General features: G+C 39.8%; 4 protein-coding genes across 6 annotated transcripts in view; 3 read left to right on the top strand and 1 right to left on the bottom strand.

Annotated features, from left to right (window-relative positions):
• Positions 1-1,915: 1,915 nt before the first annotated feature.
• On the top strand, positions 1,916-4,676 carry LOC146557366 (neurogenic differentiation factor 6-A-like). Of its 2 annotated transcripts, none has more exons than XM_085249181.1 (2): positions 1,916-2,050; positions 2,355-4,676. In XM_085249181.1, exons 1-2 carry the CDS (start codon positions 1,922-1,924, stop codon positions 3,297-3,299), a joined length of 1,074 nt encoding a protein of 357 aa, XP_085105307.1. In that variant the 5' UTR covers positions 1,916-1,921; the 3' UTR covers positions 3,300-4,676. The 2 variants fall into 2 exon arrangements, with proteins under 2 accessions (XP_085105307.1, XP_085105308.1); XM_085249182.1 differs by having other exon boundaries at positions 1,929-2,109.
• Positions 4,677-10,226: 5,550 nt separating this feature from the next.
• On the bottom strand, positions 10,227-13,435 carry LOC146557365 (uncharacterized). The gene is made up of 4 exons (XM_085250561.1): positions 13,420-13,435; positions 13,055-13,161; positions 11,970-12,089; positions 10,227-11,835 (listed from the first exon to the last, which is right to left on the bottom strand). Exons 1-4 carry the CDS (start codon positions 13,433-13,435, stop codon positions 10,600-10,602), a joined length of 1,479 nt encoding a protein of 492 aa, XP_085106687.1. The 3' UTR covers positions 10,227-10,599.
• Positions 13,436-16,575: 3,140 nt separating this feature from the next.
• LOC146557364 (uncharacterized) lies at positions 16,576-20,361 on the top strand. The gene is made up of 7 exons (XM_085249008.1): positions 16,576-16,928; positions 17,012-17,237; positions 17,417-17,566; positions 18,265-18,482; positions 18,571-18,724; positions 18,806-18,915; positions 19,807-20,361. Exons 1-7 carry the CDS (start codon positions 16,635-16,637, stop codon positions 20,116-20,118), a joined length of 1,464 nt encoding a protein of 487 aa, XP_085105134.1. The 5' UTR covers positions 16,576-16,634; the 3' UTR covers positions 20,119-20,361.
• Positions 20,362-22,411: 2,050 nt separating this feature from the next.
• The window catches only part of itprid1 (ITPR interacting domain containing 1), a 38,308-nt gene continuing 35,262 nt past the window's right edge, over positions 22,412-25,457 (top strand). For both annotated transcript variants that reach the window (XM_085250120.1, XM_085250121.1), the window contains exons 1-4: positions 22,412-22,511; positions 22,582-22,711; positions 23,087-23,138; positions 24,879-24,916. In XM_085250120.1, coding sequence (XP_085106246.1) covers positions 22,606-22,711; positions 23,087-23,138; positions 24,879-24,916 — 196 coding nt within the window. In that variant the 5' untranslated portion in view covers positions 22,412-22,511; positions 22,582-22,605. The remainder of the gene's footprint in view (positions 22,512-22,581; positions 22,712-23,086; positions 23,139-24,878; positions 24,917-25,457) is intronic.

Here is a 25,457-nt window from a genome sequence, read left to right as displayed (position 1 = left end):
GTTACAGTAACTACGTTATTATTGCGGTAACGAGCACGGTAACTAGTTATTATGCCAAAATCAGGAACGCGTTACTCGTTACTGGGATTTAGATAGGCTCGTTACTCGTTACTTCGTGTGGTGGCTATCGCGGAGCTTCCACAGATTCAGTAACATTAGCAAGTGGTGGAGGCCAGCAGGTGGATGAAGGAAAAGAGACCCGAGGCGGCCGCAGGTCCAAGTGTGAACTGAACTTCAGGTAAGAAGTTATGACCTGCAGTCTCTCTGGGTCAGATATGAACCAAGTTTAGGTGGAGTTTATTTTCGTTATGCTGACTTTTTCCGTACTGCGTGCTAGCTAGCATGACGGAGTTTCTATACAGCTGGGTGGTGCTATGATGTTACTGATGTTGAACTTTATTTTGTTCATAAGTTATTAGAGTTGCCAACCGTCCCGTCTGGTATTCAGAGAAAATATTACGCGTTTCTTATTGAGGTGAAAAGGAACAGTTTGTCCCGTAATTCAGCTACAATGAAAAAGACACAAAGCTGCAGTTATTCTGTGTCTTTGCTGCACAGCTGCCTCTTCTTCTCTCATTCTCTCCCCTCCCTCTCCTGTTTCTACTTCAATCATGAAACTGATCAATGATCAGCTGATCGGCTCTCTTGTTTGTTTATCGCCCACTTTGCGCCGAAAGAGGAAACCAGCGGATAAACAACAGCAGCACGTTTAAGTTTGATCAGCTGTTGTTAGGGGGCGGATCTAGCAAAGTGTTGCCGGGGGGGCACAAAGAAATACTTTTCTTTCTTATTCTCATTTAAAATGTCTCGCTTTTAAAAAATAATTATCTGAGTCTTACAACAAACGATTGATAGATTGATGCATATATACCATCAGAACAGTGTACATCACTGTCACAACAGTGTTTGTTTTCATTCAAAGGCTTTATGATTTTTCCTATAATGGCGGCCGGTCTCTAGTCAAAATGCCCGGGCCAATTTTCTGTCCCAGTCCAGCCCTGTATGCAGCTCATCTGTAGTCTGGTGTTACCTACATCTTCCTATTCAGAAGGCAGAATTTGTGAGTACAATCGAAAGCACCACGACTGCAGTTTTTGTGTTGGATGTAAAAGGCGCACATGACGCTGTGACGTAGGCTAGAATCATGGCAGCAGTCAACGACGGTCCAGGCGTGGGATTTCTCTCGTGGAAATATGCACATTATCTTTTCCTTTCTATTGGTAGGTGGCACAGTGCACTGTGGCAAGTAAGCAAGCTAGAAGACTGGCAAAGTTATGGAAGCAACACATTAACAGGAGAATTCTGAGTAAAACCAAAGTTACTTTCCCTAGTAACTAGTTACTTTAAAAGTAACGAGTAACTTGAAGTAACTGAGTTACTTTTGAGAGAAGTAACTAGTAATGTAACTACGTTACTATTTTAAAGTAACTTACCCAACACTGATAATGAGTACATAAATAAATACCCTGTTACTAAATTCTGCTCACCACAGTCTTTTTACCAATACAAGTAAAGATATTGGCAAATCAGGCATCACTATGGCTCTCGTCTGTGCCGAGAGTTGCACCTGATGCATGGACTCTCTGTGGTCCATAAACTATGTGCAGATCAAGTTGAAAATTCACAGCAGGCCAAAACGACCCTTAGGCTACTGGTCCTCTGATGGCCAGTCCACCACTGGTTATATGCATGTGACAGCACATTGCAAGGTGTAAGCTAGACAGCTGACAGGAACAAGTGCCCAACTAGCTTCAGCTCACTGTGTGACTATAGCAGCTCAATGTGAAGTCTAAAAACTCAGATCAGCATCCACCATGTTAGGAGCAGAGGGAAAGAGGCACAGGCAGAGTGATGCAGAGAGAAAAGAGGGATACGAAGCTAGTTTGCATGTGTGTGTGAGGGAGAGAGAGGACATCAGCAGATGGCATCAGTGTCTGTGAGGCTGCAACAAGAAGAAGACGCTAGCAGGAGAAAGAGGGAGGAGAACGTGTTTGTCGAGATACTTGGAGGCTTCAGGACGATACCTTTTAAAATTGAACAACAGAGCCGGGTGAGCCAAGTTATTTAGTGCGTCATTGAAAAATAATAACAGCCTACTAATTAAAAGAGGTAAGCCGGGTAATTAATTTCAGCTGTATCTATCACAACTGGTATTTTTCACATGATAAGGACTTTTGTTATATCCCAGTTGTTCGTAATTGTTGTGATATTTTGCACAATGAGATTATGATGTTTCATATGTGTACAGTCAAATTTTCTGCTAAAAACCCAGTTTTTTCCTAATTTGGGGATTTGTATCCTCTAAGGTTTGAAGCCTTGTATCTAATTTTTCTTTCCCCACCATTAACGTGCAGGACAGCATGCTGACTTTGCCATTTGATGAACAGTCCTCCAATCAAACCATCAGTTCAGTAAGGATGAGTTGGACCTCTAACAAATTAGTCAAATTGATTAAGCCAGAGATTGACAGAGCCCCAGAGGAAAGCCTTGATACCAGGAGGGAGGATGAACTGAGGGATGTTGAAGTGAAGGAGGAGGAAAGTGAAGCAGGAGATCCAGCTTGGCTCAGAAGAAGGGCTTCTCAAAAGATGAAACTGAGCTACTCTTGCCTGGACCGGGTTCGACTACGACGGATTGAAGCAAATGCGCGGGAAAGACAACGTATGCATGGACTTAACAATGCATTGGACAGCCTGAGAAAGGTGGTTCCCTGTTATTCCAAGACACAAAAGCTGTCCAAAATAGAAACCCTCCGCTTGGCCAAGAACTACATCTGGCTTCTCAGTGAGATCCTGAGCACTGGCAAAAGGCTGGACTTGCTCACATTCGTTCAGACTCTGTGCAAAGGTCTCTCTCAGCCAACCACTAACCTTGTCGCTGGCTGTCTCCAGCTCAACACCTGCAGCCTCATCTCACAACCCGACGAGGAGTCATTGTCTCTGTACGCAGCCTATGATCACCATCCTGGTCCCGAGGCTGGGGGCTCCACCACAGCGGGTAGCGGTAGGTCTCTGCGGCCCTTTGGCTCTTTCTGCAGCCCCTTTGAGTCTGTAAACGACAGTTCCTCTCCAGACAGTTCTGGTTCTCTGGATATGGGGACTCTCAGCCCACCCTTCAACTTCAGTGGGCTTTTCACCCTCAAACACGAGGAACCGGTCGACTACCGAAGTTGTCACAATGGTCTCCGCTATTGTCCCATCAATCAGGCCTCCAGCTCAGACCTTGGTCCCTATGACATCCAACTCCGGGGACAGTTTTACCAGGTGCAGGGGGAATTAAACAAGCCTTTCCATAATTAATAAACAGCATATAAATGGATGAGTTCTTAAGAAGTTCAGTAGTGCCAACAATAACAGGGAAAAAGCTAGGGTTTGTGAGTGCATGATGAGAAAGTAGTAAGTCATCTTCACTGAACTGTCTGCGGACGACAACCTGTAATGTGACAGACACAGACGGACACACACACAAGGAAAACATGCAGAGTTCCATAATAATAATAATAATAATAATAATAATAATAATGATAATAATAATAATGATAATAATAATAATGATAATAACAATAATCTGTTAGCTACATAATGACTTTTTCTTCTTGTGGGCCAAATCGCTGAGGGTTTTACCCAAAACACATGAATACTTTTAAAATATCAGGGCATTTATCCAGAACTTTGCTCCCTGAACAACCCGTTCTCACTCCCAAAGCGTAACATTTTACGCTAGGTGACAAATCGTCACCATATTACGTTTTCGGCTACCCACCACGTTCCTAAATGACGACCTCGGAAAAAGAGGAAATATGAGAACCGTCTGGACTGAACCTACACATGTTCGCTCTTTTTCTTCAAATCGCTTAGAAACACGCTATTTAACATCATTAAAGTCCTGGTTAAGGTCAGGAATAAGGTTATGGTCAGGGCTAGGGATAAGGTTAGGTTTAGGGCTGGAATACAGGGCTGGAACGTCTATTACCGCGGGAGCGTCATTGCACTGGATTCCAGCAATAACCCGCCGCGTACCATAAGAACGCCGAAGGTCTCCTTTCGCGTTCCTCAGGAACGCCGCGGGACGTGACAAAATGTCGACATGTTACGCCTCAGGAGTGAGAACGCTCTGCCCTGAAACTACATTTAAATTGAATGCACGGCCGTTTCCATGGTGTTTTTGCTGCAGCTGGCATGCTGGATGAACAGAACAAATGTAGTGTGATATTGTGATCCTCTCTGTTTTGCTTTACGTAGTAAATTATTATAAGGATGTCAAATGCATTTTGTGTGTTTCTGTAACTCCACTTTGTTTGTTTTAGCAGCTGCTGGGTGAATGTTTGATGGTGAGCTGTTTTTCTGCATTACATCTTTACCACATTTGTCACAGCTTTGTTTTCACTGACAAATACATGATGAAAATAATATTCTGCTGATAACAACAAGTCTCTGTTTCATTAATAATGTTTGGATTCATTGTGTTACACAATGATGAAAGTGTCAGTGTTTCAGCAGCTTTCCAGAGCTGACTTCAGGCAGGTATATACTGTGTACATGGACGTGTATGCTATGTTGAACTATGTGTACTATTTACTATCATTTAAAGTCTTATTATGTTCCTTGTGATTGATGTTGTGATTTGGCACTGTGTTAAATGTAATTAATTTGGCCCAAATAAATGTAACAACAATAGTTACTGTTTACTTCAGCTTAGCATTAACAATTATATTTGAAGTATTGATTCTTCAACTCTGCAGATATTTGGCAGATTCGGCTCCAGTGGTCAAAGAGAAGATTTACATGCACAGGCAGCACTTTGAGTGAAATGTAATTGTTAACTGGTGCTATGTTAATAAAACTCACACATCATAATGAATTGCATTTAAAGCAGTATGTGACTAATGTCAGATGTTACAGTGGTCATGCACTAAACACTGACGATAAACGTCTTCCCAGCTGTTCACATGCTCAGTACATTTAATGAACAATTTCCTCTTCCTACAATTTTTACATTACAAATTCAGCCCCAAAGGACATTGGTCCGTCTTTTTCACAGCAGATCTTCATGGACTGATGGAAAATGTTAAAGCTCTGATGTGAATTACAGTTAGAAGATGCAGAGTTTTCTCTGTTATTAAAGCAATGAATTGAACTTGTGATGCGTGAAGCTAGTCGCTGATAGAGGTTTCCAACAAGCTCCGGAGTCACAGGGTGACCAAAGCAGCAGGAAGCTGAATATTGCCAGGAGCATTTTAATAAGAAAGTACTCAGAGGCCCTCGTGGGATGTGGCTTAACAGCCAGTCAACAGGTGATTTGCATTTTATATCCGAATCACTTTGGGATGACTCGATATATCTTCCATGACCTCTGGACCCAGAAGACGCCATCCTGTTTCTGTGGTTGGCACTGTCCCACCTTTTGTTTTGGCAGGATTGTCGTGTGTAATCCTGTAAAGGTTTAGAGAAACACTGGGATACTTACTGTTATACATTTAAACTACTTCCTGTTTCAAAGCTCCAGTTTCCATCACACATCCACCCATCCATGCATTCATCTCATCATTCTTCTCTTCTGTTTTAACTTTTCAATTTTAAGCAAATGCCACACATGGAAGCTCTGCACTGTTTTCTTTTATTGCTTCTATTTTGTGATATAATTTTAATCTTGTGTCTTTGCCTTAGAAAAGCTCAGCTATTCTTTTTGTTGTTATAACAACTTAAATATTTATCCAAAAAAGGGGAAAAAAGTTTGCTTTGTCTTTGTTTATCATGGACTGGGAAACCCAGCAGTACTTTAACTACAGGGGAGTAAGAGCCTGGCTTCATTAGAGGGGTGGAAGTAATATCAATCATCCCACTGGTCTGGGATCAGATACAGCACCAGGTCATGTCAAGAACACCATGTCCTGATATTTCAAACTAATCAATAGATTAGCAGCAACTGTAACGCAGTATTTGATCAATCGATCAATTTTATTTATATAGCACTAAAAACAACAACTGTTGACCAAAGTACTGAACAATAAAATAATCAGATAAAATTTAAAAGTTAAATAAAATGAAAGAAAATAATAAGAATAAAATAATGACAGACTCAGACAGAATTAAAAGCCAAAGAGTAAAAATGGGTCTTTAAACGAGTTTTAAAAGTATCCAGTGCTGGAGAGGTCCTGATATGTAGTTTATTCCACAGAGCAGTCACAGCAAAAGCCTGATCTCCTCTGTGTTTTAATCTGGACCTGGGGACAACTAGAAGCATTTGGTCCGCAGACCTCAAACATCTTGCTGGAGTATACCGATTTAAAAGATCAGAAAGATATATAGGAGCTAGTCCATGCAATGTTTTAAAGACAAGTGTCAAGATCGTGTAGCGAGGTGAGTATAGGGGATATGTGCTCTTGCTCCCACGTGCCAGTCAGAAGCCTTGCTGCAGCATTTTGAACCAGCTGTAGTCGGCCAATAGATGACGAGCTAACACCAGAGTAGAGGCTGTTGCAGAAGTCGAGGCGAGATGACTCACGGAAATCGCACGGCCCGTGACAATTCTGTTTATCACAGTCTTTGAGTTGATCTTCAGAGGAGCAAGCAGGTAGTTAACGGTTAAGTTCACATCAGGCCAAAGGCTTCCACCGCCAAGGACACACATAAATGAAATGTGCTGATGATGGCCCCATGTACAAACAGGCTCTTAAAGTGCTCGGTGAGTTGTTCACATGGGGATAACACCACCTTGGTGGAGAGTTCATTCTGCAGTTTACTGAAAAGCCGCTACAGCGCCGGTGGAGGAGCTACACTGGAGACCTGTCTGATGACTGATGGGGAAGGCAGCCAGAAGTGTGGTGCTACCAGAACATTCTGCAGCAAGTGCTGTTTGTGTTTATTTGTTTTATCTTTGTCTAACATTTAAATTTGTTTGATGATCTGAAATATTTAAGTGTTACATACCCCCCCACACACACACACCGCTGTACATGCATGCCCCAAATAGCCTCCGTTCTCACGCTGTGACCAACCTCTGACATACCACAGAAAGCGAGAGGTAATGAACTCAAGGCTGTGGCAGCTTTGAGCCTCTACAAGTCTTTCACAGATAACTATCACATTTGCTGCTCTTACACAAAGTACACAAGAGAAGACCCCTGTGTAAGTGACCTAGTGGCTGTCACAGCGTGTGGCTGGAATGAATGACAGCAGAGATCCCACTGAGCCAACACAGCAGCAATAATGAACGTGGGACTCATTGAGCATATGAGCCTGTGAGAGCTGTCGGTCTGTAAAAAAGGACATAGTACAAGAAATCCCAATTTCAGTTCATTGATTTAAAACGAGGTAGCTGAAGAAAATGATCCACAGCGAGGTCATACCTAACAATAACAACAGAAACCCCCACTGGGCAGGAGGCTCCTTATTTTGGGCTCTTTCAGAACATATCTGAGAGTGAGAGCAGAACACAGGAGACACGAGGGTTTGCAATGAGGAAATGTATCAACAGTGAAGAGCTATTTACAGGCACAGTGTATTTACAAGGCAGGACGTGTATAGAAACGCAGAGCCAGGACGTTATCAGAAGCCAGACTGGGCGGCACGGAGAGAGACCGAGAGGCGGGATGCTGGGATGTAAACCAAAACTTCAGCCCCAATAAAGATGATCTCCACGGGTGAGCAGGCACACAGGCACTCCTGAAAGGACCATGCTCCGACACTAGACATGCGTCGCGCTGCTCCTTAAGAACGCTTCTGATGAATGCGTCTGGTGAAGAACAGGTGTGCCAGAGGCTCAGTGTAGCCCCGCCTACCTGTGCCAAAAAAGGAGACACAAAACCAGACAAAGACAAAAACAGCACACAACAATAATCGGGCTCCTAATAACATCATGTCCTTCTGTTTATTCAATGTGTGAGTGTTTTTCAGCTTTGAACGATTTCACTCAGCATAAGTAAATTCAGAGCCACCTGTAGCCCCTCTGCATGCACACACCACCCCAAACAACAACGGTGTTGTGCAAATTTCATTTTGTTTGACTATAACTAGCTTTCAGTAATAAATGCTAGTAATTAGTAATGTTAGTAACAAACGTAACTGTAATATTTAAGAATAATAACAATATAATAATGTTCTTACTAATAGCAGCAACAGTAATATTTACCATGACAGTGGACTTGTGCACTTCCATCTGTCAGGAGGCCTTTTAAAGTAGTTGCACATACAAAACCCCTGATATCATCTTGATGATATCATAATGATTTTGTTATTTATTAAATAAAATGTCATGTTGTTTCTCAGCCAGAAAATTGTGTAACAACAAAATGGTGTGCACACTTTTCCTTCTGTCAATCTTTGATCTGATTGGTTGGCTGCTAGCTGTCTCTTCGGGCCACAGATGATCCAAAAGGCCCATCTGGCAGCCTTCTCAGGGTGCTGATTAGTAATGGATACAGTCCACTGTATCCTTCCCACTGCCTATAACAACTCCCTTGGGTGTCTTGTACATGCCACCCACTTACAAGCTGGGCACATGGCAGGCCTTTCTGAGAAGCTTTCCCCCAATAACCACCGACACACATAAAAACATAAATAACAAAAATGAAATAGTTTTCCCATAAAAAGCCTTGGTTGCTTCTCTTCAGGTTAGCCAGCTGCGATAAGTCAGAGCTCACACGGTTAACTTGACCCAGCAGCGGTTGAGTGCTTTGATATGACCCCCCAGGTGCTATCAGTGCATCATTTTTGTTTTCATTTCTTATTTTTTTGTAATGTTTTGATTGTATATTTTGTAATTTTTGTAAAGCCTCACGTAATTGTGGACCCTTGCACATCAGCTTTGTTTGTTTTTTTACATTTTCATTGAACTTAACCTGCTGTCTCTGGTTAAGCAGCCGTGAGGCTGCAGCTGAAAGAATAAGAACGTAAACTGTCTTATAGAGCATACGTTTGCTCTCAAACACACCACTCATTTCCCTGTGTTGCTTTCAGTCTGTGCCTAACGTCTTCGTGGTGTGTGTCTCTCTCTTAACATATTGTAGTTTGTAAAATCAGTTGCTCTGCTGCTGATGACCGGTCTGATGCTACCAGTGTGTGTGAATGTGCACAGACAGACCAGGAAACCCTGAGCTGACTCGTTAGGTAACAGGTCTCGTGACCACTTACTCCAACTGCTGAAATGAGAGTAAACGAAGCCGTATGGGTATCCTGTAACTACACTGCAAATTATCTGGTGCTTGCCATGATTTAAAATCCTATTTTTAGACAGGCCAGATTATTTGCCTTGTTTTAAAAAAGATTTACTTGTTTCTAAGTCTGGATTTTAGATAATAAACTTAAATTGAGAATAACCATATAATTGTGTCTATATTAGTACAGAAATCCAGAAATGGGAAGAATAACTCTTAAAATAGCCAACATTAGGTCTCTCACCAGATGTCTCTCAAAATATCACTTGTTTCAAGATAGAGTGACAAACTCAATTTGCTTGATTTAGGAAATTCACACAAGGCACCTGTTGAAAATATGATTTATTCAAAATCATGTCTGACTTCAAAGTTGTACATATAAAGGAAAAAAATTAACCACAATTTATGATACAAATCACATTTCAAAGACAGCTGTTTGTCCCAGCATGCCAGCATTATGTGGTACAACATTGACATTGGTTTAGGGAACATTTAATGACTGTCAACTGATATCATCACAAACTACACTAAGCCAATACTTGGTGCAACCCTAATCTTAAGGGTGATTTCTATAGGAAATAATATCAGAAAGACTGTATTTGATTGGCACAAACACACTGTCCCTAAAACTAATAGAAAAGTATGAAGTATAATCAATGAGCTCATGGGCTAATTCTGTAGCTTGAGCAACAATGGGCACAGTTACTTCATATGCCAATAAGTCTTCATTTAAATTCAAAGTTTCATAGCGTTGGTACTCAAAAGCAATAAAAGATGAGTCAATCAAAAAGATATCCTTTATCAGTCCAAACACAGGGAAAGTGCCATCCACGTCTGCAATAATCATGGACTTCCCAGCAATGTATTTATTGCCATTTAGAACATACCATTTCACTGAGACAACAGACTGCATGACATCTATTCCAAAAAATTCTTAAATTTTTTTCCTAACATATTCATTATTTTTAGCTGATACTGGCCCGGATTCCTTTTCTTTCGCAAAAATAGGATGTTCAGTGCCTATTTCATTTTGACAACACTCAAGAAATTGATTGTGGTTTGCAAGGGATTTACAAACATTTTTAAAATTTAACTTAGAAGCCCACTGTTTAAAATAGGAGTGCTTTGCCTCAAAGCGCATGCACATACTCCTTATTAAAGGTCCAAGGGATAAGATTTGACTGGGAAGATGCAACATATAATGTTGCTTAGGTATTATATTGGCTTCGGGAAAAAGTTGCTTGAACTGATACAGGTGTTCTTCAATCATACTTCTCAGTTGCAATACAGTTTGTAAAGAAATAATGGGAGCAAGAACTATTTGAACTATCATAATTAACTTTCTAATAAATACAACATACTCACTCTCCACACCATACAAAAGAAAAAGTAATATTTTTAAAAGAATTAGCATCTGTCCACAAGACTGTTTCAATTTGTTGTCGTTAGCCGCTAAAGTGCCAAACGCTAATAGGACATGGTTTATCCCGTATTTCAAGAGGTGAGTAAGGAAAATTTTGAATGTCTGAATTAAACTTGTCTAATTCCAATTGTCCTGAGAGAATTAGGTGTTTTAATACAAATTTAACTTCCATTGATGCAACACCTTCAAAAATAACATGCATTATGTCCTGTGGAGTTTGTTTGATCAGGTCAAATGCAGGAACATCAACTAGTCTGCTTCTTCTATTGATTCCATAAGTAGTTTTGAGGGACGCTTTCAATAAATCTGTGCTTGCTTTATCTATTTCAAAACACTGCCTGATATGTTTCTCCAGAGTTCTGTGAACAAACTTCTTCTCCTCAAAAACACTTTGCATATCATCAAAGTTGCATTCACAGTGTCTACATTTGCTATAAGCAAAACCAATCCCTTCTTTAAAGCCAGCAATCTCATGCTGGGCTAGCGTGTCTCCACAAATGGCTATAACAGCACCAAACAATTCAATTTCACCATTTGACATTTTAATCCTTACACCATTGTAAAGCAGTGATAGATCTTGAAGTATTCTTTTCAGTACAACATCAATACCCCACTGAGAAATGTCATTTGCTTTAGCAATAGCAAGAAGTCGTATTGCAGCTAACTTTGACCTAAATTTTGGATCAATATTTCCTAAAGTATAATAAAACATGACCAATTTGTTTGCAGAAGCATGGGACCCTAAGGGGTTACATATTTCAATTTCATCTGTGTACAGTATTAATTGCAATGCATTTGGCCTTTGAGAAAACAAGGGGTGAGATGTAAAGAGGGACCCATCTCTAAAATCACAGAAGAATCCCTCTCTGCTTCTTTGTGGTGCAGTGTTCAACATGGTAAAGATTCTCTCATTAGTCATTAACTGCTTTAGACTTTCAATTAATGGTACATAGTAAAAACTTTTGTTCCTTAAGGACATGACCCTTGAAAGACCTTGCTTTACCCAACATATCTTCTGGGATACTACTACTTCCTCTGCGTTGACTGGACAGAACATTTCCCCTATGGCTCTACTCTGTCCATATGCAATGGTGGAGAAAGGATCCATGAATTTATCAAATGTAGCCAAAGCCTCATCTTGAAGCTGAGTGGTTCCCTCGGCATTATCTTCAAACACTGTCTTCATTCTTTCCTTGAGCGTATCCAAAAGAACAGCCTGATACTGTTGCACTCCTGAGATGATATGTTTGACCGTTCTCTGTGAAAACATTTGAAATAAAAGTAACTTATTCTGCATTTATATAAAATAATAATAATTCTGAATTCCATTATGAACAAGTAAGACATTGATTGCCTTATGTAATGTATTGATCCATTAAGACTATAACATACCTGTGATAAGTGGCACTGTTCTTGAACACAGATAGCAAAAGCTGCAGCAGATCTGGTAATATCATGTCTGGTAAAGGATGTTGTAGCAACAGCTTCTTCCTTTAGAGCAGAAAAACAAAGTTACTCCAAACTCCTGGCCAATTATAGAAATTCTTACATAACAGGTATAATCAGTTACACCTAATGATTGGTCCATTAAAAAACAAAGTGCATGACAGTGACTAGTGTTACAGTTGTGAATATTCAATATAATATAAGATAATATAATATTCATTCTTTGGAATAAAGAAAAAAGAAATGGAAAAGAAATCAAAGACAAAGAAACAATAAAAAAGGGGTTGTCCATTGTTTTGATGAGGCTAGGGATTGGATTCATGAGAATGAGATTTTATCTTTTTAAATAATGAATTTTTGTTTGCACTTAGATATTAGTTTCTTTACATGTTTGTTGTATTTATTAAATTATTTATGTATTTTTAAATCACGTAATTTAGATTTGCACTCAGAATTTATGTTAGTATTAGTATATGGATATATTTTATTGTATGCATTTATTAATTTATTTAATTTTCAAGAAAATCATTCTTATCCATGTTTTGGCAGTATTTCTGGCCAACAGATTTTTTTTACAGTGCTTCCAAATACTCTGTGTCTTACCTGAAACCGTATTCACCACTTATAATTCCTACGAGATACCCAAATTGCTGCCACATTGAAAGATTTAAGCGCGCTGAGAGTGTCTTTGATGCAAACTTCACCAGGAGACATGCCAGCCGCAGAGTGTGTGCCTTCTCCGGCTGCAGCATAGCCTGTACTATCTACACTGAACTGCTATTCTGTTTATTTATTTTTTATTTCATCCTGCAGGATGAAATTGTGATTTAAAATCCAACCATAGTGGAAATCGCTTGTAACAGTTTGAAGAACAATATCTAGCGGTATAATATCGCGAGATCTCGTTAAATTTCTCTTGATTAAAAATGGAGAAAAGGATTAAAAGTAATATAGGACCACATACGAGGAGTTAGACATAGCTAAATTTGTCATCAGAAGCCACACTACATTTTATTTAGTTTAACACTTACCGCGCTCGGGCTGTCAACAACCTGAGGCTCCTGCACTTCAGCCAAAGATCCACCAGTTGATATTTCCACGGTGCTGGTTGTTGTTGCAGTACTACAGTTGGCAAAGACTGAAACACCAAAATTTTCCGATCCTAAAGAGTGGGATGTTGGGGGGATCCTCCATCCTCTTGGTGGGCTTCCATTCGTCAAATACAGAGGGTGCGTCCGTTTAATGTGGCGAAAGAATGAGTTAAAAACTCTGAAATCTTGTTCACAGCCATCTATTCCACAGTAAACCCAAAAATCCTGCCTTCGACCATGAGCTGCATTTATGTGGCTAAGGAGCACCTTCAGAGTTAAAGAAACAAAGATAAAACAGATCATACATCTCCAGAGCGCCATGGTGAACTGTTTTCGCGCTGTAGCAATGCAGCTTTACTTTACCGCTCTCCACTGAAGGCCACAGATGAGAGTGTGGGACCATGGGAAAGGTAGGCAATTTTTAAAATATATGTATCCTTAATTATCCAATTTTTCAGCTTTAAATTACATCAGTTATATTTATTTTTAGGCAATAAGTGTTTAAGACTGAATTTATATTTTTCTTTTCTTTTTTTTTACTTAAAAAAATTAAATATAAATAATTTTCTGCATGCGCATTCTCAGTTCCTGTCGTGACGTTACTTTCACGCGGGACAAACTCTTTTCCCCTGCTTTGTTAACCATCAGTACCGTTAGGAAGATCAAAATTATTTATCTAAACAAAGTGAACAGTAATTTAAGGTTGGTAACATTAAGTTGATTTGAAAAATACTATGGTACAACGGTGTTATTAAGATAAAGTCGTGTTTTGTGAGGGCTGCTAGTTAGCAATCTAGCTAATGTGTTAACTTTAGCTAAATGATCTTATTTAAGCTGTAGGATATTTCCAGGCACTGTGAGTGGAGGCTTTGGAACCGAACTAGAGAACTGCTGTCACGGCATGGACAAGTTTGATGATGCCATACTGTCTGTGTTGCAGGGTAAGTCTTATTTCTTACACCATGAGACCGGACAGTGTGCGCACCGCGGATGACGTCAGTGCGCACACTGTGTCTGAGGAGGATGTGCGGAAGTGCTTCAGGAAGGTGAACGCACGCAAAGCTACAGGTCCGGACGGGATTCCCGGCCGCGTCCTCAGGTCATGCGCGGCTCAGCTGGCTGGAGTGTTCACGCACATCTTCAACCTTTCCCTCTCTCTGTCTGTAGTCCCAGCCTGCTTCAAAATGGCCACCATCGTCCCTGTACCCAAATCCTCCACCATCTCCTCATTGAACGACTGGCGACCTGTAGCCCTGACCCCCATCGTAAGCAAATGCTTCGAGAAGCTGGTCAGGGACTTCATCTGCTCTGCACTACCCGACTCACTGGACCCTCTACAGTTCGCATACCGCCACAACAGGTCCACTGATGATGCCATAGCCCTGACACTACACACTGCCCTGTCACACCTGGAGAAGAGAGACACGTATGTGAGAATGCTGTTTGTAGATTACAGCTCAGCATTCAATACCATCGTCCCCTCGAAGCTGGACAGGAAACTGCAGGATCTAGGACTGAGCAGCTCCCTCTGCAGCTGGATCCTTAGCTTCCTGTCTGACAGACGCCAGGTGGTCAGACTGGGCAGCATCACCTCATCCCCCATCACACTGAACACTGGTGCTCCACAGGGGTGTGTACTGAGCCCTCTCCTGTACTCACTCTACACCTACGACTGCACAGCCACTAACAGCTCCAACATCATTGTGAAGTTTGCGGACGACACTACAGTGGTGGGTCTTATCACCAACGGTGATGAGACGGCTTACAGGGAGGAGGTCAGCGCCCTGACCCACTGGTGTCAAGACAACCATCTCACCCTCAACGTCGCAAAGACAAAGGAGTTGATAGTGGACTTCCGGAGGTGCAGAGAAGTACACACCTCCATCACCATCAACGGCGCTGCTGTGGAGAGAGTGAGCAGCTTCCGGTTCCTTGGAGTACATCTGGCTGAGGATCTTACGTGGTCAGTACACACAAACAAAACAGTGAAGAAGGCGCAGCAGCGCCTCTTCTTTCTCAGGAGACTGAAAAGATTCGGCATGAGCCCCCGCATCCTCAGGACCTTCTATCACTGTGCCATTGAGAGCATCCTCACTGGATGCATCACCACCTGGTATGGCAACAGCACCGCCTACAACTGCAAAGCTCTCCAGCGAGTAGTGCGGTGCTCTGAACGGATAATTGGAGGTGAGCTTCCCTCCCTCCAAGACATCTACAGGAAGCGGTGCCTGAGGAAAGCGGGGAGGATCATCAAGGACTCCAGTCACCCCAGCCATAAACTGTTCAGACTGCTTCCATCAGGAAGGAGGTTCTGCAGCATCCGGTCCCGTACCAGCAGACTGAGAGACAGCTTTTTCCATCAGGCCATCAGACTGCTGAACACTTCATAGACACCTCAGCTTCACTACTGGAACTTCAACATTATGCACTCCACACTGTATATAAATGCCACTTGTTTTGCACATATTCAACTCTGTATATTTTATATATTTTATTATTATTATTATTATTTTATTTTATTTTTTTACTATTTAATTTGTAAAAATGTGTACACACACACACACACACACACACACACACACACACACACACACACGTAGGAAAATATTTAGTATACACATCCAGAAATGCATACACTATTATATATTGTACATATATTTATTAGTTTCAGGTTGGCCATTCTTGTATTTTGCTCGTTTGTGTTGTTGTGTTTGCACATCTCTGTTGCTTGTGGGGCTCGCACACAAGAATTTCACTCGCATGTGCTGTGCCAGTGTGCCTGCACATGTGATGTGACAATAAAAAGTGATGTGATTTGATTTTGATTTGATTTTTCAGTTATTTTGGTACGTTAGCTAAGCAGCCTTAGCATCTGTTAGCATCATTTCTGAAACTTGGAGCTAGGATTGCACTCTACTCTGACCTTTATCCACATTATAGCCTTGAGCTGTCTTTGCCTAAATAGACTTGGAACATCATTCTTGAAGACACCCAAAAATAGTTTTATTGCATTCCCAAATATTTGATAAACTGTTTTAAGTTTGACATTTTATCCTGTTAATATTACTTATTGCTAAAATACATTTATTGACAAAAAATGACCTCGACATGTAATAAGCCACGCCCAGGAAAAGAGAAATAAATATCACTTTTGAAGTTGTTTTTCTCTTTTACAGCTGCGAATATTGATGAGGAAACTTTGAGAAGCTTTACCCGGGATGACCTAAAGGATCTTTTTCCGGGCCGTGAAAATTTCTTCCGTAGAAAGAAGATTTGGGATTTTATCAGCCAAAAGGTAAATACACATTATACCACTAAGAAGATGATTACTGTCCATATTGTCTAGCATTAATTTGCCTAATTGTGTATTTTTGTTTATATCCCACAACTGTTATAGTTTAAGAGTACTGACCAAGATGCCAACACTTTCCATCGAAGCGAGTGTAACCCCTTAGGCTTTGATGTGTCACAATGTCAGCCTCAAACTTCCACTCCCATTTCCTACACTGCTGACAAAAAAATGAAAATGCCAGACCCACCAGAGTATGTGGTGTATACAGATTCAGAGTTGGACATGGTGCGCAGTCAGTACTTTGCATTGCTCCACAGTGGAAAGGAAAAGGACTGCAGGATGTCGAAGGAGCTCTGTTGCAGACTTGTAAGGAACACAGTCACCAGCATGGTTGCAATCCTCCGTGCTAGTCCCATGGGGAAAGAAGTAACATACCCCTCCAAACTCGAAATGAGAGCAATGTCACAGAAGATTGTCGACTATTACCCCATGTTACGTGATGCTGACACACACATGCCATACGTAAGTCATTCTTTACCCACTACAATATCTAAAATTGAGTGAGATAATAAAATGATGTACAAATATATATTATTTTACCACAGCTGACCATCTACACCAAACTGTACAAACGACTCCAAAATATGAAGTCTCCAAGGAAGAGGCAGGGCTCCATGCCACAACGAGGCAGGCCCAGGAAGACTCTTTTCAGCTCAGATGACACAGACAACGGGACTGAAGGTGACCTAAGTGGTGAAGCAAGTGGTTCAAGTGACTATACCATACTTCTTGAGAGCAATGATGACCTCAGCGAGGATAACTCAAATGCAGGTGTGTACTTTGGTCTGCTGTACTAATGACTTTTGGACATCTAAAACTTCAAAGAGACCACCTGCCCTCAGTTTTCTGTTCAGAGTGCATCACAAGATTTATACAGTGTTGAGTATTTTCCTTAACTTTCTAGCTATTCCCTGTTATTACATTCTGTTCATCTTCTGTTTTTTCCTCAGAGAAAGAATCCCAATTGCCGCTACCCTCCACTGTACCAACTACGTCAAACAATACTACCCTGGCTTTACCACTATTATCCAAGTCAGCCTCATGCTCTGCACCCAGGTCTGATATAGGTCCTTCAACTGCACCTCCAGATGATGTTGTTGGTAAGTCCACCATCACCCTTATCTACCTCTGTCTGACTGTGGTTCCTCTTACAGCTCTTTCCAAAATATGGTTGCAGCAATGAACCCCGTTCTAAGTGTTTATTCCAAAAATCATAGTGGTTTGGCATTAACTCGAGTTGGTGTGTAAAATCAACATATGATAGATCCCTCATTCCAGTTTGCCAGTTAGCCATAGTAAGTATTTTAACACTTTGTGTTGTAATGGGTGTTACTCAGTGCTGATTATTTACACATGTAAATCCTCATGCTGGTCACATCTATCATGCCTTATCACAGTGTTTCTGTCATAGATCAAATTACCTAAAATATTTTTATCCATCAGCTCATAATCACTGTTCACACTGATGTGAACGATATACACAGTAAACAACCTTTACCTTATTTTCACCACAGTTTTATTCACGGGCATCTTAAACTGTCGTTTTAATATTTGATTCTGTTCAAACTAACAATTAACATAAATCCATGATCATTATAAGAAAAGGACACAAAGGGAAATGATCAGGACATATAGGGTCAGTTCATTACTCAAACATATTTAACCTAAACATTAATTCTCAGAAATATTATACTTAAAAACAACCATGCAACCTTACTAGAAATGACTGATTAGAAAAATCTGAATTTTGTGAAGTCTAGTTACACCATGTCTTACAATTGCTCTTTGCTTTCCCTAGCAGACCATGACAGCCTGAAGATGCAGGCAAGACATTACAAAACCTTGAGCAACATGTACAGGAAACCCAATGCAAAACCCAACCAAAGTGACGTCGCTCAAATTTTGGACCTGGAGTTTGAGGCCAGACGAGCTTTTATTGACGCAGATGTTACAAGGGAAGAAGACAGGCCTAGAAAAATATTTGAAGCATACCCGTGCTTCAAAGACATACGAAATGTAAGTTCAACTACCTTCAGTTAAATTCCTTGCTTTCTCTGGATAGGTTTAGTTAGTTCTTGACTAACTGAGCACAACTTTGTCATAGGCGATGGATGAACTGCGTCGCATCATTGGTGGCTCCAACTGCAAATACATAGATCAAATGAAGGGTCGATGGGCAGAGTTTTGTTCGAAGGTGCAGTTCTATGGCATTTGGAAGAAGGTCCTGAAACCTCCTCTCCCCTTGGATGTACGTGGAGGTAAGTGGCCTTTTCATACATTAAATCCACACATCAGATATGTTCGGATTGCTTTGTTGAGATACTTTTCTCCGTTCACAGTGGATTTTACTGTCACTCTCTTCAATGCACTTCCATCTCTTTTTCCTTCAAAAACTACACCACCAAAGCGGCTGGGAAGTGCCAGTGAGGCTCTCCTTCATATCCTCAAGGTGCGAACAGCTGCAATACCAGCCACTGTAACTTGTACTCCATTTACTTGTATTGTTATTATTAATATTATTATTTTGCTTTTCCTGCTTAATAAGAGTGGGTTGAAGTTCAATTCAGCAGGGATTAAATTACTCCTTATTCAGGATTTCTTAATTGTTATTCAAAAACCTACTCCAGAGAGGCAGCACAGAGCAAAAGCACATTGCAGTTAGGATACAAGTAGAAGCAGTAAAATGATATATTTAAAAAGGCCTTCAAAAACTAGAATATATAAAACAGTTAAAAGAAATAGTTTTAAAAAACAAATGAGGAAAAAAAGCACAAATAGACATGATAAAAATGCTGCAAATTAGAGAAAATTCATGCTCAGAATTAATACACAGCAAAATCTCCAGTGTTAAATTAACACCTTCCACAGTGTTATATGTTTAAAAGTAACCTAGTCAGTTTTGAAGATTAACAAAGACTAACACTGAGCAGTGCTGATTTTCTAACACTGGAAAATAAATCAAAATGTTAGAAATATTCAGCACTGCTCAGTGTTAGCCATTGTTAATCTTCAAAACTGACTAGGTTACTTTTAAACATATAACACTGTCAAAGTGTTAATTTAACACTCAACAGTGTTGTATTTAACACTCAGAGGAGTGGACCCATATAGACACTCTGTAGTGTTAATTTAACACTGGAGATTTTGCTGTGTACATTTCCAAAATTTCATATTTATGTAAGTCAGATATTTTACATTTATTTCTTCTATTCCAACAGTAAATCAGTTGGAGCATTCTAAACTCTTGATATTGCTATTTGTGTCTTAAGCTGTTTGGATGCACAGCAACCCTTTCATTTAAAATCTTGAAGAATTTGTCCTTTTTTTGTGCTTCTTCTAGCCAGGTGAAGATGCAATGCTATACCTGGAGAAGCGGCCTCTCTCCTCCCCAGTGCTGCTTTTTGATGGAACAACCAGCATTGTTGCTGTAGGAAACATACCAGTGACCACTCTCTCCTTGGAGGATTTCTGGGAAGGAATGTTGGTGTTGATGGCATATTACTACACCTTGCACTTAACATACCCAAAATGTGTTGCAACGGTCCTCTCTGTCATACAAACTGAGGTAATCACTGATGCCATCCATGATCAAGATGCCACTAGTGCATATAAGAAAGCAATAGCTGAGTGGAAGTCGTTCTTTGAAAAATAGGTGAATACCAAGCAGGATTTTATCAGGTCATTTGCAGTTTGTTTAGTTTTGTAGTACGTTTGTACAACTTTGTTCCTAATTTGCCTAGCAATGTCCTGAGAAACGGCTGTACTTATAATGCTTTACAAATGAAAGTTGTTGTTGTTTTTTCTTAGTGACACTTTACCTGAGGCATGTAAAGTTTTAAGTCAGTAATGCCATTATTTACAACATTGTGAGACTATGTGACTGTCACAAAAGTTTAAGGCCAAAAATGTAATTTCTTTTCTGTGTTTAGGCCCTTTAAAGGGTTGATTTAGACTTTTAGGGATTGTGCAGCAGCCCTATATTGTTTAAAAAAAGAATTTTGTTCTCATGAGAGAAATAAATGTTGACATATATCACTCTTGTCCTGGTTGTGATTTCAGTAGAAGCCAAGGAGTATTCTAGGAAAAAGGTCTGTTTTAAGGTTTTTTTGCCTGGATTTAATATTGATTCAGCTCTATTTTAAGATAAGCCAACCTGAATCAAGAAACAAATTAATCATACTTCACTAATATTGAGTAGTTTTTCATAGTATTAGAACTATTTTTCTCGTTGCAGTGCATTCATTTGCTGCAAGTAAGAATTCAAAACATAAAAAAAGACTGTAATTTAGCATATTTAACTTACTTTTGGGACTTGATATAAAGTAATTTTATCTTAAATTGAGCTTTTTAAAGCTTATTTTAACCCTCTTCAATTCTCAAATGTGTTCTTTTATTTCTGGATTAAAAAATCTTATTTCAAGATTTCTTATTAAGTAAAATAAACTTGCTGCATGGACAGATAATTTCACTTGTTTTCAGTGCTTTTTGTATCAAATGTAGTATTTTTTTCCTAAATATAGACTAGCCATTTTTGCAGTGTACTACTCTGTAGTAGAACCCTGTAAAAAGTATCCTTCATTAGGAAACACACAGAGATTAATTTACAGATTACTTTAGTTACCCTGAGACAGTTTACATGCTGTGTTTTATGGAAGGCAGCTTCATTCAGTCCTGCAGGTGGCTTGTTAGCTCAAGAATTATGTATGATTTAGATGTTTTGGTGACACCTAGTGGTAAAAAAAAGACATTAACTTAGGGTGTGATCAAAGGTTTCTAAGTGGAGTAAAGGCACCTGGAACTATCTGTAACGGTCATAATAAGAGTTTGTTCTTTACTGTCATCGCCGTAGGACACACTCAACATTGGTTTTTATGAAAGTCAAAGAAATATTAAAAAGGAAACAGTTTAGACTGATACTGTCTGTAATTGTCATTTTTTCCCGTTTCACACCAAAATCTGATGATATTCAAAAGCAGACTGTGAACATTTAATCTGGCTTCATGAAAGGCAGGAGTTACACAACCTCTCCACCAGGAAGAGGGAATGTCTGCGGGAATACAGCTCATGTCAGTATAACAAACCTTTTCACTATTTATTCCTGATTAATATGTTAACAGCATATAATTCAGATATATTTTTCTCTGGTAGTTTATCTGTTGTATGACTTGCGTGAACAAGCACAATAATCTTCAGGACTCGACTGTTACCACAGCAGACCCACATCAGTATCATTCTCTGTTTGAAGGCTGTGCACATGGATTTTCTGTGCTTCTCTTCACGGTTATCAGGAAAGGTACATTTTTGGACTGCATGCATCCTTTTAATTCCCTTTTCCTCTTTCTAACTTTAGGGAAGACATTACTCATAAAACTGCCCATAAAAGAAAATCACTTTGCATTTTAAAGTCAGCCTATCAGCTCTTCCTGCCTGCTGAGGCCTGCTGCCATTAATGTTCATGCAAAGTGTCCCTGATAGGAAAGCCACTGTGCAGAGACAACCCGACATGCTACTTTAATGACCAAAACTTTCCTTTACCCCCCCAAAAAAGAAAAACACAGAACAATACTTCAACTTCCTATCAGCAGGAAAATCTGAAACATTTTGTAAAATGATATTTACAGAGAACAAAAGCTTGTATTAGGACATGAACTCTGTAACCAGCAGAGGAAGTAATAAGTAATTAAAAAATGAACAAAACTCTGATGAGAGCGAGATCGTTTCACACAATTACATGTTTTTATAACACTCTTAGAATAAACCTTTACGACATATCCTGGGGAGGAGTACAAAGACATTTTCTTACATTTTCATGTGGATGTACGCAGGCACACACTGATAAAATAAGAGCAGGAAGTATTCAAAGGCATTAATCACTCAACCAGGAAACAGTATTTCCTTGTAGGGCTGAAAAGTCTAACCAGGTCATTTGCATGTCCGTCCTTTGCTCTGTCATGTTTACAGTGTGGGAAGAGAGCGCGATGAAAGCTGCTCTCTGTGTTGATCCAGTTATAGGCTCAACTGTCTTGGTGCCTGAAATTCACACTGGTAAGTCATGTGTACATCAGCCTATAATTCTGTATACTTCATACTGATGTTCTGAAGTTTCTCTCTGTAGTTGTCTCCGTCCTACCTTCCTTTCATGGCGTTTGAAGGAGCTGCGGCCAAAAGGGCCAAACTCGTTGCATCCAGGGTCCACTGGGGCAACACGGGCCCATGTGTTTCCATTATGGACCAGGACACTCACGGTATGGAAACTACATGCACTTACATACCAAAACTAAAGAATACTAGTTGTTTGCCAGTTTTCTTCTCGTTTGCTTAAAACCTCATGTTGCTAATATAAAGATAACTAAAGATGAATTACAATAATAGTTCCCCAGATCATGTTAGTGTTTTCATTACTTTTCTGACATGTGACCCACAATACTTCCAACTTGTTTCCAAAAATAGCCACATTCTTCTTATTGTATTAGAAAGGATGTCTTTACTGTTAAAGTGTAAAATGACCATGTCAGTTCAACTGTTGCTGTTATGGTGCAATCTGTTAGTGGAAGCGTCCTGCTGCCGTCTCTTTGTGTTTACTGTTAGTGGTTTCTTTATAATTTGCTTGTCCACCGCAGGAAATCCAAGTCAGGACAGTGTTGGGAAGTGGCTTAGCACCAATGTCACTCAGTGAGTATCAAGGCATGAATACAGACTGCTTTGTCAGTGTAAACAGTTAGCAACCAACCTCTAAGATTACAAAATACCACTTCACTTATTTGTAGTTTTGTCACATTTTACCTTACCCAATATCATAGAAAAACGCATAATAGACACAGCATTTCATGCCTGCAGAAGTAGCATTAGCAGCAGGGAGAGATGATATCAGTAGTGAACAAAAACATGTGAAGGGTCCTCATTGTCAGAAACCATCAAGCTAAGGGGCTGATATGTACATACATATAAATGTGATAATAATGTAATAATGCGTTCCCATTATTATGTTCATGATGGCTTGAACATATCTCCCTCTGCTGGCAACATACTGCAACTTCCGCAAGTGTGTCCATTTCATGTTGAGGAGAGGCACGGCGTGCCTGTTACACGCTTCGCCGTGATAACGCCGCGTACTTTGCGGTGGATTTTTCACACGCCTAGTTGGGAACTGTTAAGCCCAAAACACAATTTTTTTTTAAAATTACTCGTCTTATGAGTGACTAAGCTAGGCAGCAAAATTAAGGGTTCAAATCAAACGTTTTGGAGTCTAGATTTTTATGGAAATGACTTTTTTCTTTTTAAATCAAATCTCAATTACCCAGAAAACCTGTGTTCACCTGGTCACACCCCCAGCTGCTTTGTAATGATTCACAGAAAGTATCCTGGACCTAGTTTTATATATAATGTTGAAACATGAACTACATCCTTGTATGGGAGAATGTATGTGAAGACCCACTTTACTGACTTGGCTTCATACTAATGCAAGAGGAAAGGTGATCATTGTAACCTTCTCTGGTTCGATGGCTTTATTAACTCACTGGTTCTATGATCACAAGCTGAAAGTTACAATGGCACTAGGGTCAGTAGTCGGTATACTGTCAGTTTAAGTTGCAACAACACCAACAGTTTTATGTGTTCTTCCAGTACAGACAGCTGGTCAGGTCTGAGGACTGTTTTTAATAGATGATGACTTTTCATTGGGGCATTAAATTAAACAAAGACAAAAGATGAACTAAGCCACACTGATCAATATGATTTTGAGATGTCACTTCCTAACATCATTGTTGTTTTGTTTTGCTGAGAACACATTTTAAGAAACACAAATGTTTCCTGTGGATAGTAGTCAGAATTTCATTTTGTGCGTCATAGTTTTTATTTGATTGATCATGAGAAACATCCTCAGGTGTACTCAAACTCTTGACTAAAGTAAAATAAGTAATAAACTATTTACTACTACTTAGTAAATAGTTTATTACTTCTGCTACTTTACTACTATTACAGGTATTTACTATTTAAAGAAATAGTAAATACCTGTATAATTGACCTCATTTTTGTCATATTTGTGGAGGAGATTGAGGATGAAGATGGAGCATACTGTTGCCACCCTTCACACACAGTACCCAATGTTTATAAAGGATGGTGCCCACGACAATAGTACCGTATCCTGCCCACATTATGTGTGCTTAAGTGGACTACTTAGGATGTAGTGACTTGGCTTTATTTTATGAATGAAATAAAAATATAAATAGTTTATTTTTAGCATGAAGACGAGCTGCAGGGATATTTTAAGAGCATGTTTAGAATATGGCAGGTGGTGATAGTAAACGTATCCCCATCCCGACTCAGCGTAATGATCTCAGAAGTGATGGAAACTTACCTCTGTGTGTGAGTACTCTGTTCCTCCTTCTCATAAAATGTGACCTGTGTTTGCAGGGAAGATGCAAAGCAAGAGCCACTGCAGGAAGACGCAGGTATGAACAATGGGAATCCTTCTGTTTCTCTTTTGCCTGTAAGCTCTTTCACGCCTTCACTCCGCCTCAGCTGTATATTGTTTTATTCTTTGTGTTAGTTTGTGCTACAGAGTGGTGAGTACTTTGTCTGTTTGGATTCGATTGTTTCTGTAGTCATCTAGAGCCCTTTTAAATGAGGCAGAGAGCTCCGCCTGCAAATACGAGCAGAAAATGTTGGTTATTCTATCCTGTAGAGTAGACGCTGCAAATCCTTGATAGACGAAGCTGTCTGATCAATAGATGTTGTTCCTGCTGTACGTTTTTTATACAGTCTATTTTAGATGATCCAGTCTCAACATCATGTGCTGTTTAATGTTTTAATGAGTTGTTTTTATCCAAAACGGCTGCCACAGTCATCATTATGCTTTTTACTGAAGACTATAACTACATTTGAACTAAAACTGAAAATCTGGTGGTTTGGAAATTAAAAGCTGTTCCAACAACATGCACACATTTATGCATGTTGTTGTGGAGCAGTATGAATTATGTAAGCCTTCTTGCC

Source organism: Mchenga conophoros, linkage group LG16, assembly GCF_057382185.1.
Source record: "Mchenga conophoros isolate Kocher_MC1m ecotype Shallow Benthic linkage group LG16, M_conophoros_male_GT1.1, whole genome shotgun sequence".
Taxonomy (NCBI): Eukaryota; Metazoa; Chordata; class Actinopteri; order Cichliformes; family Cichlidae; genus Mchenga; species Mchenga conophoros.
The sequence above is the reverse complement of the archived record's forward strand: the minus strand, read 5'-3'. Positions and strand labels throughout refer to the sequence as shown.

Bases quoted from the DNA above. Each gene is read 5' to 3' on its own strand.
- LOC146557364 (XM_085249008.1), top strand. From the start codon at position 16,635: ATGAAAATGCCAGACCCACCAGAGTATGTGGTGTATACAGATTCAGAG. The intron at 16,929-17,011 runs GTAAGTCATTCT...ATTTTACCACAG, and splicing joins CTGACACACACATGCCATAC to CTGACCATCTACACCAAACT. The intron at 18,725-18,805 runs GTAAGTGGCCTT...CTCCGTTCACAG, and splicing joins CCCCTTGGATGTACGTGGAG to TGGATTTTACTGTCACTCTC.
- LOC146557365 (XM_085250561.1), bottom strand. The intron at 12,090-13,054 runs GTAAGTGTTAAA...AGTTTGGAGTAA, and splicing joins TTGTTGACAGCCCGAGCGCG to CTTTGTTTTTCTGCTCTAAA. The intron at 11,836-11,969 runs GTATGTTATAGT...ATGTTTTCACAG, and splicing joins AACAGTGCCACTTATCACAG to AGAACGGTCAAACATATCAT.
- LOC146557366 (XM_085249181.1), top strand. From the start codon at position 1,922: ATGGCATCAGTGTCTGTGAGGCTGCAACAAGAAGAAGACGCTAGCAGG. The intron at 2,051-2,354 runs GTGAGCCAAGTT...ATTAACGTGCAG, and splicing joins AAATTGAACAACAGAGCCGG to GACAGCATGCTGACTTTGCC.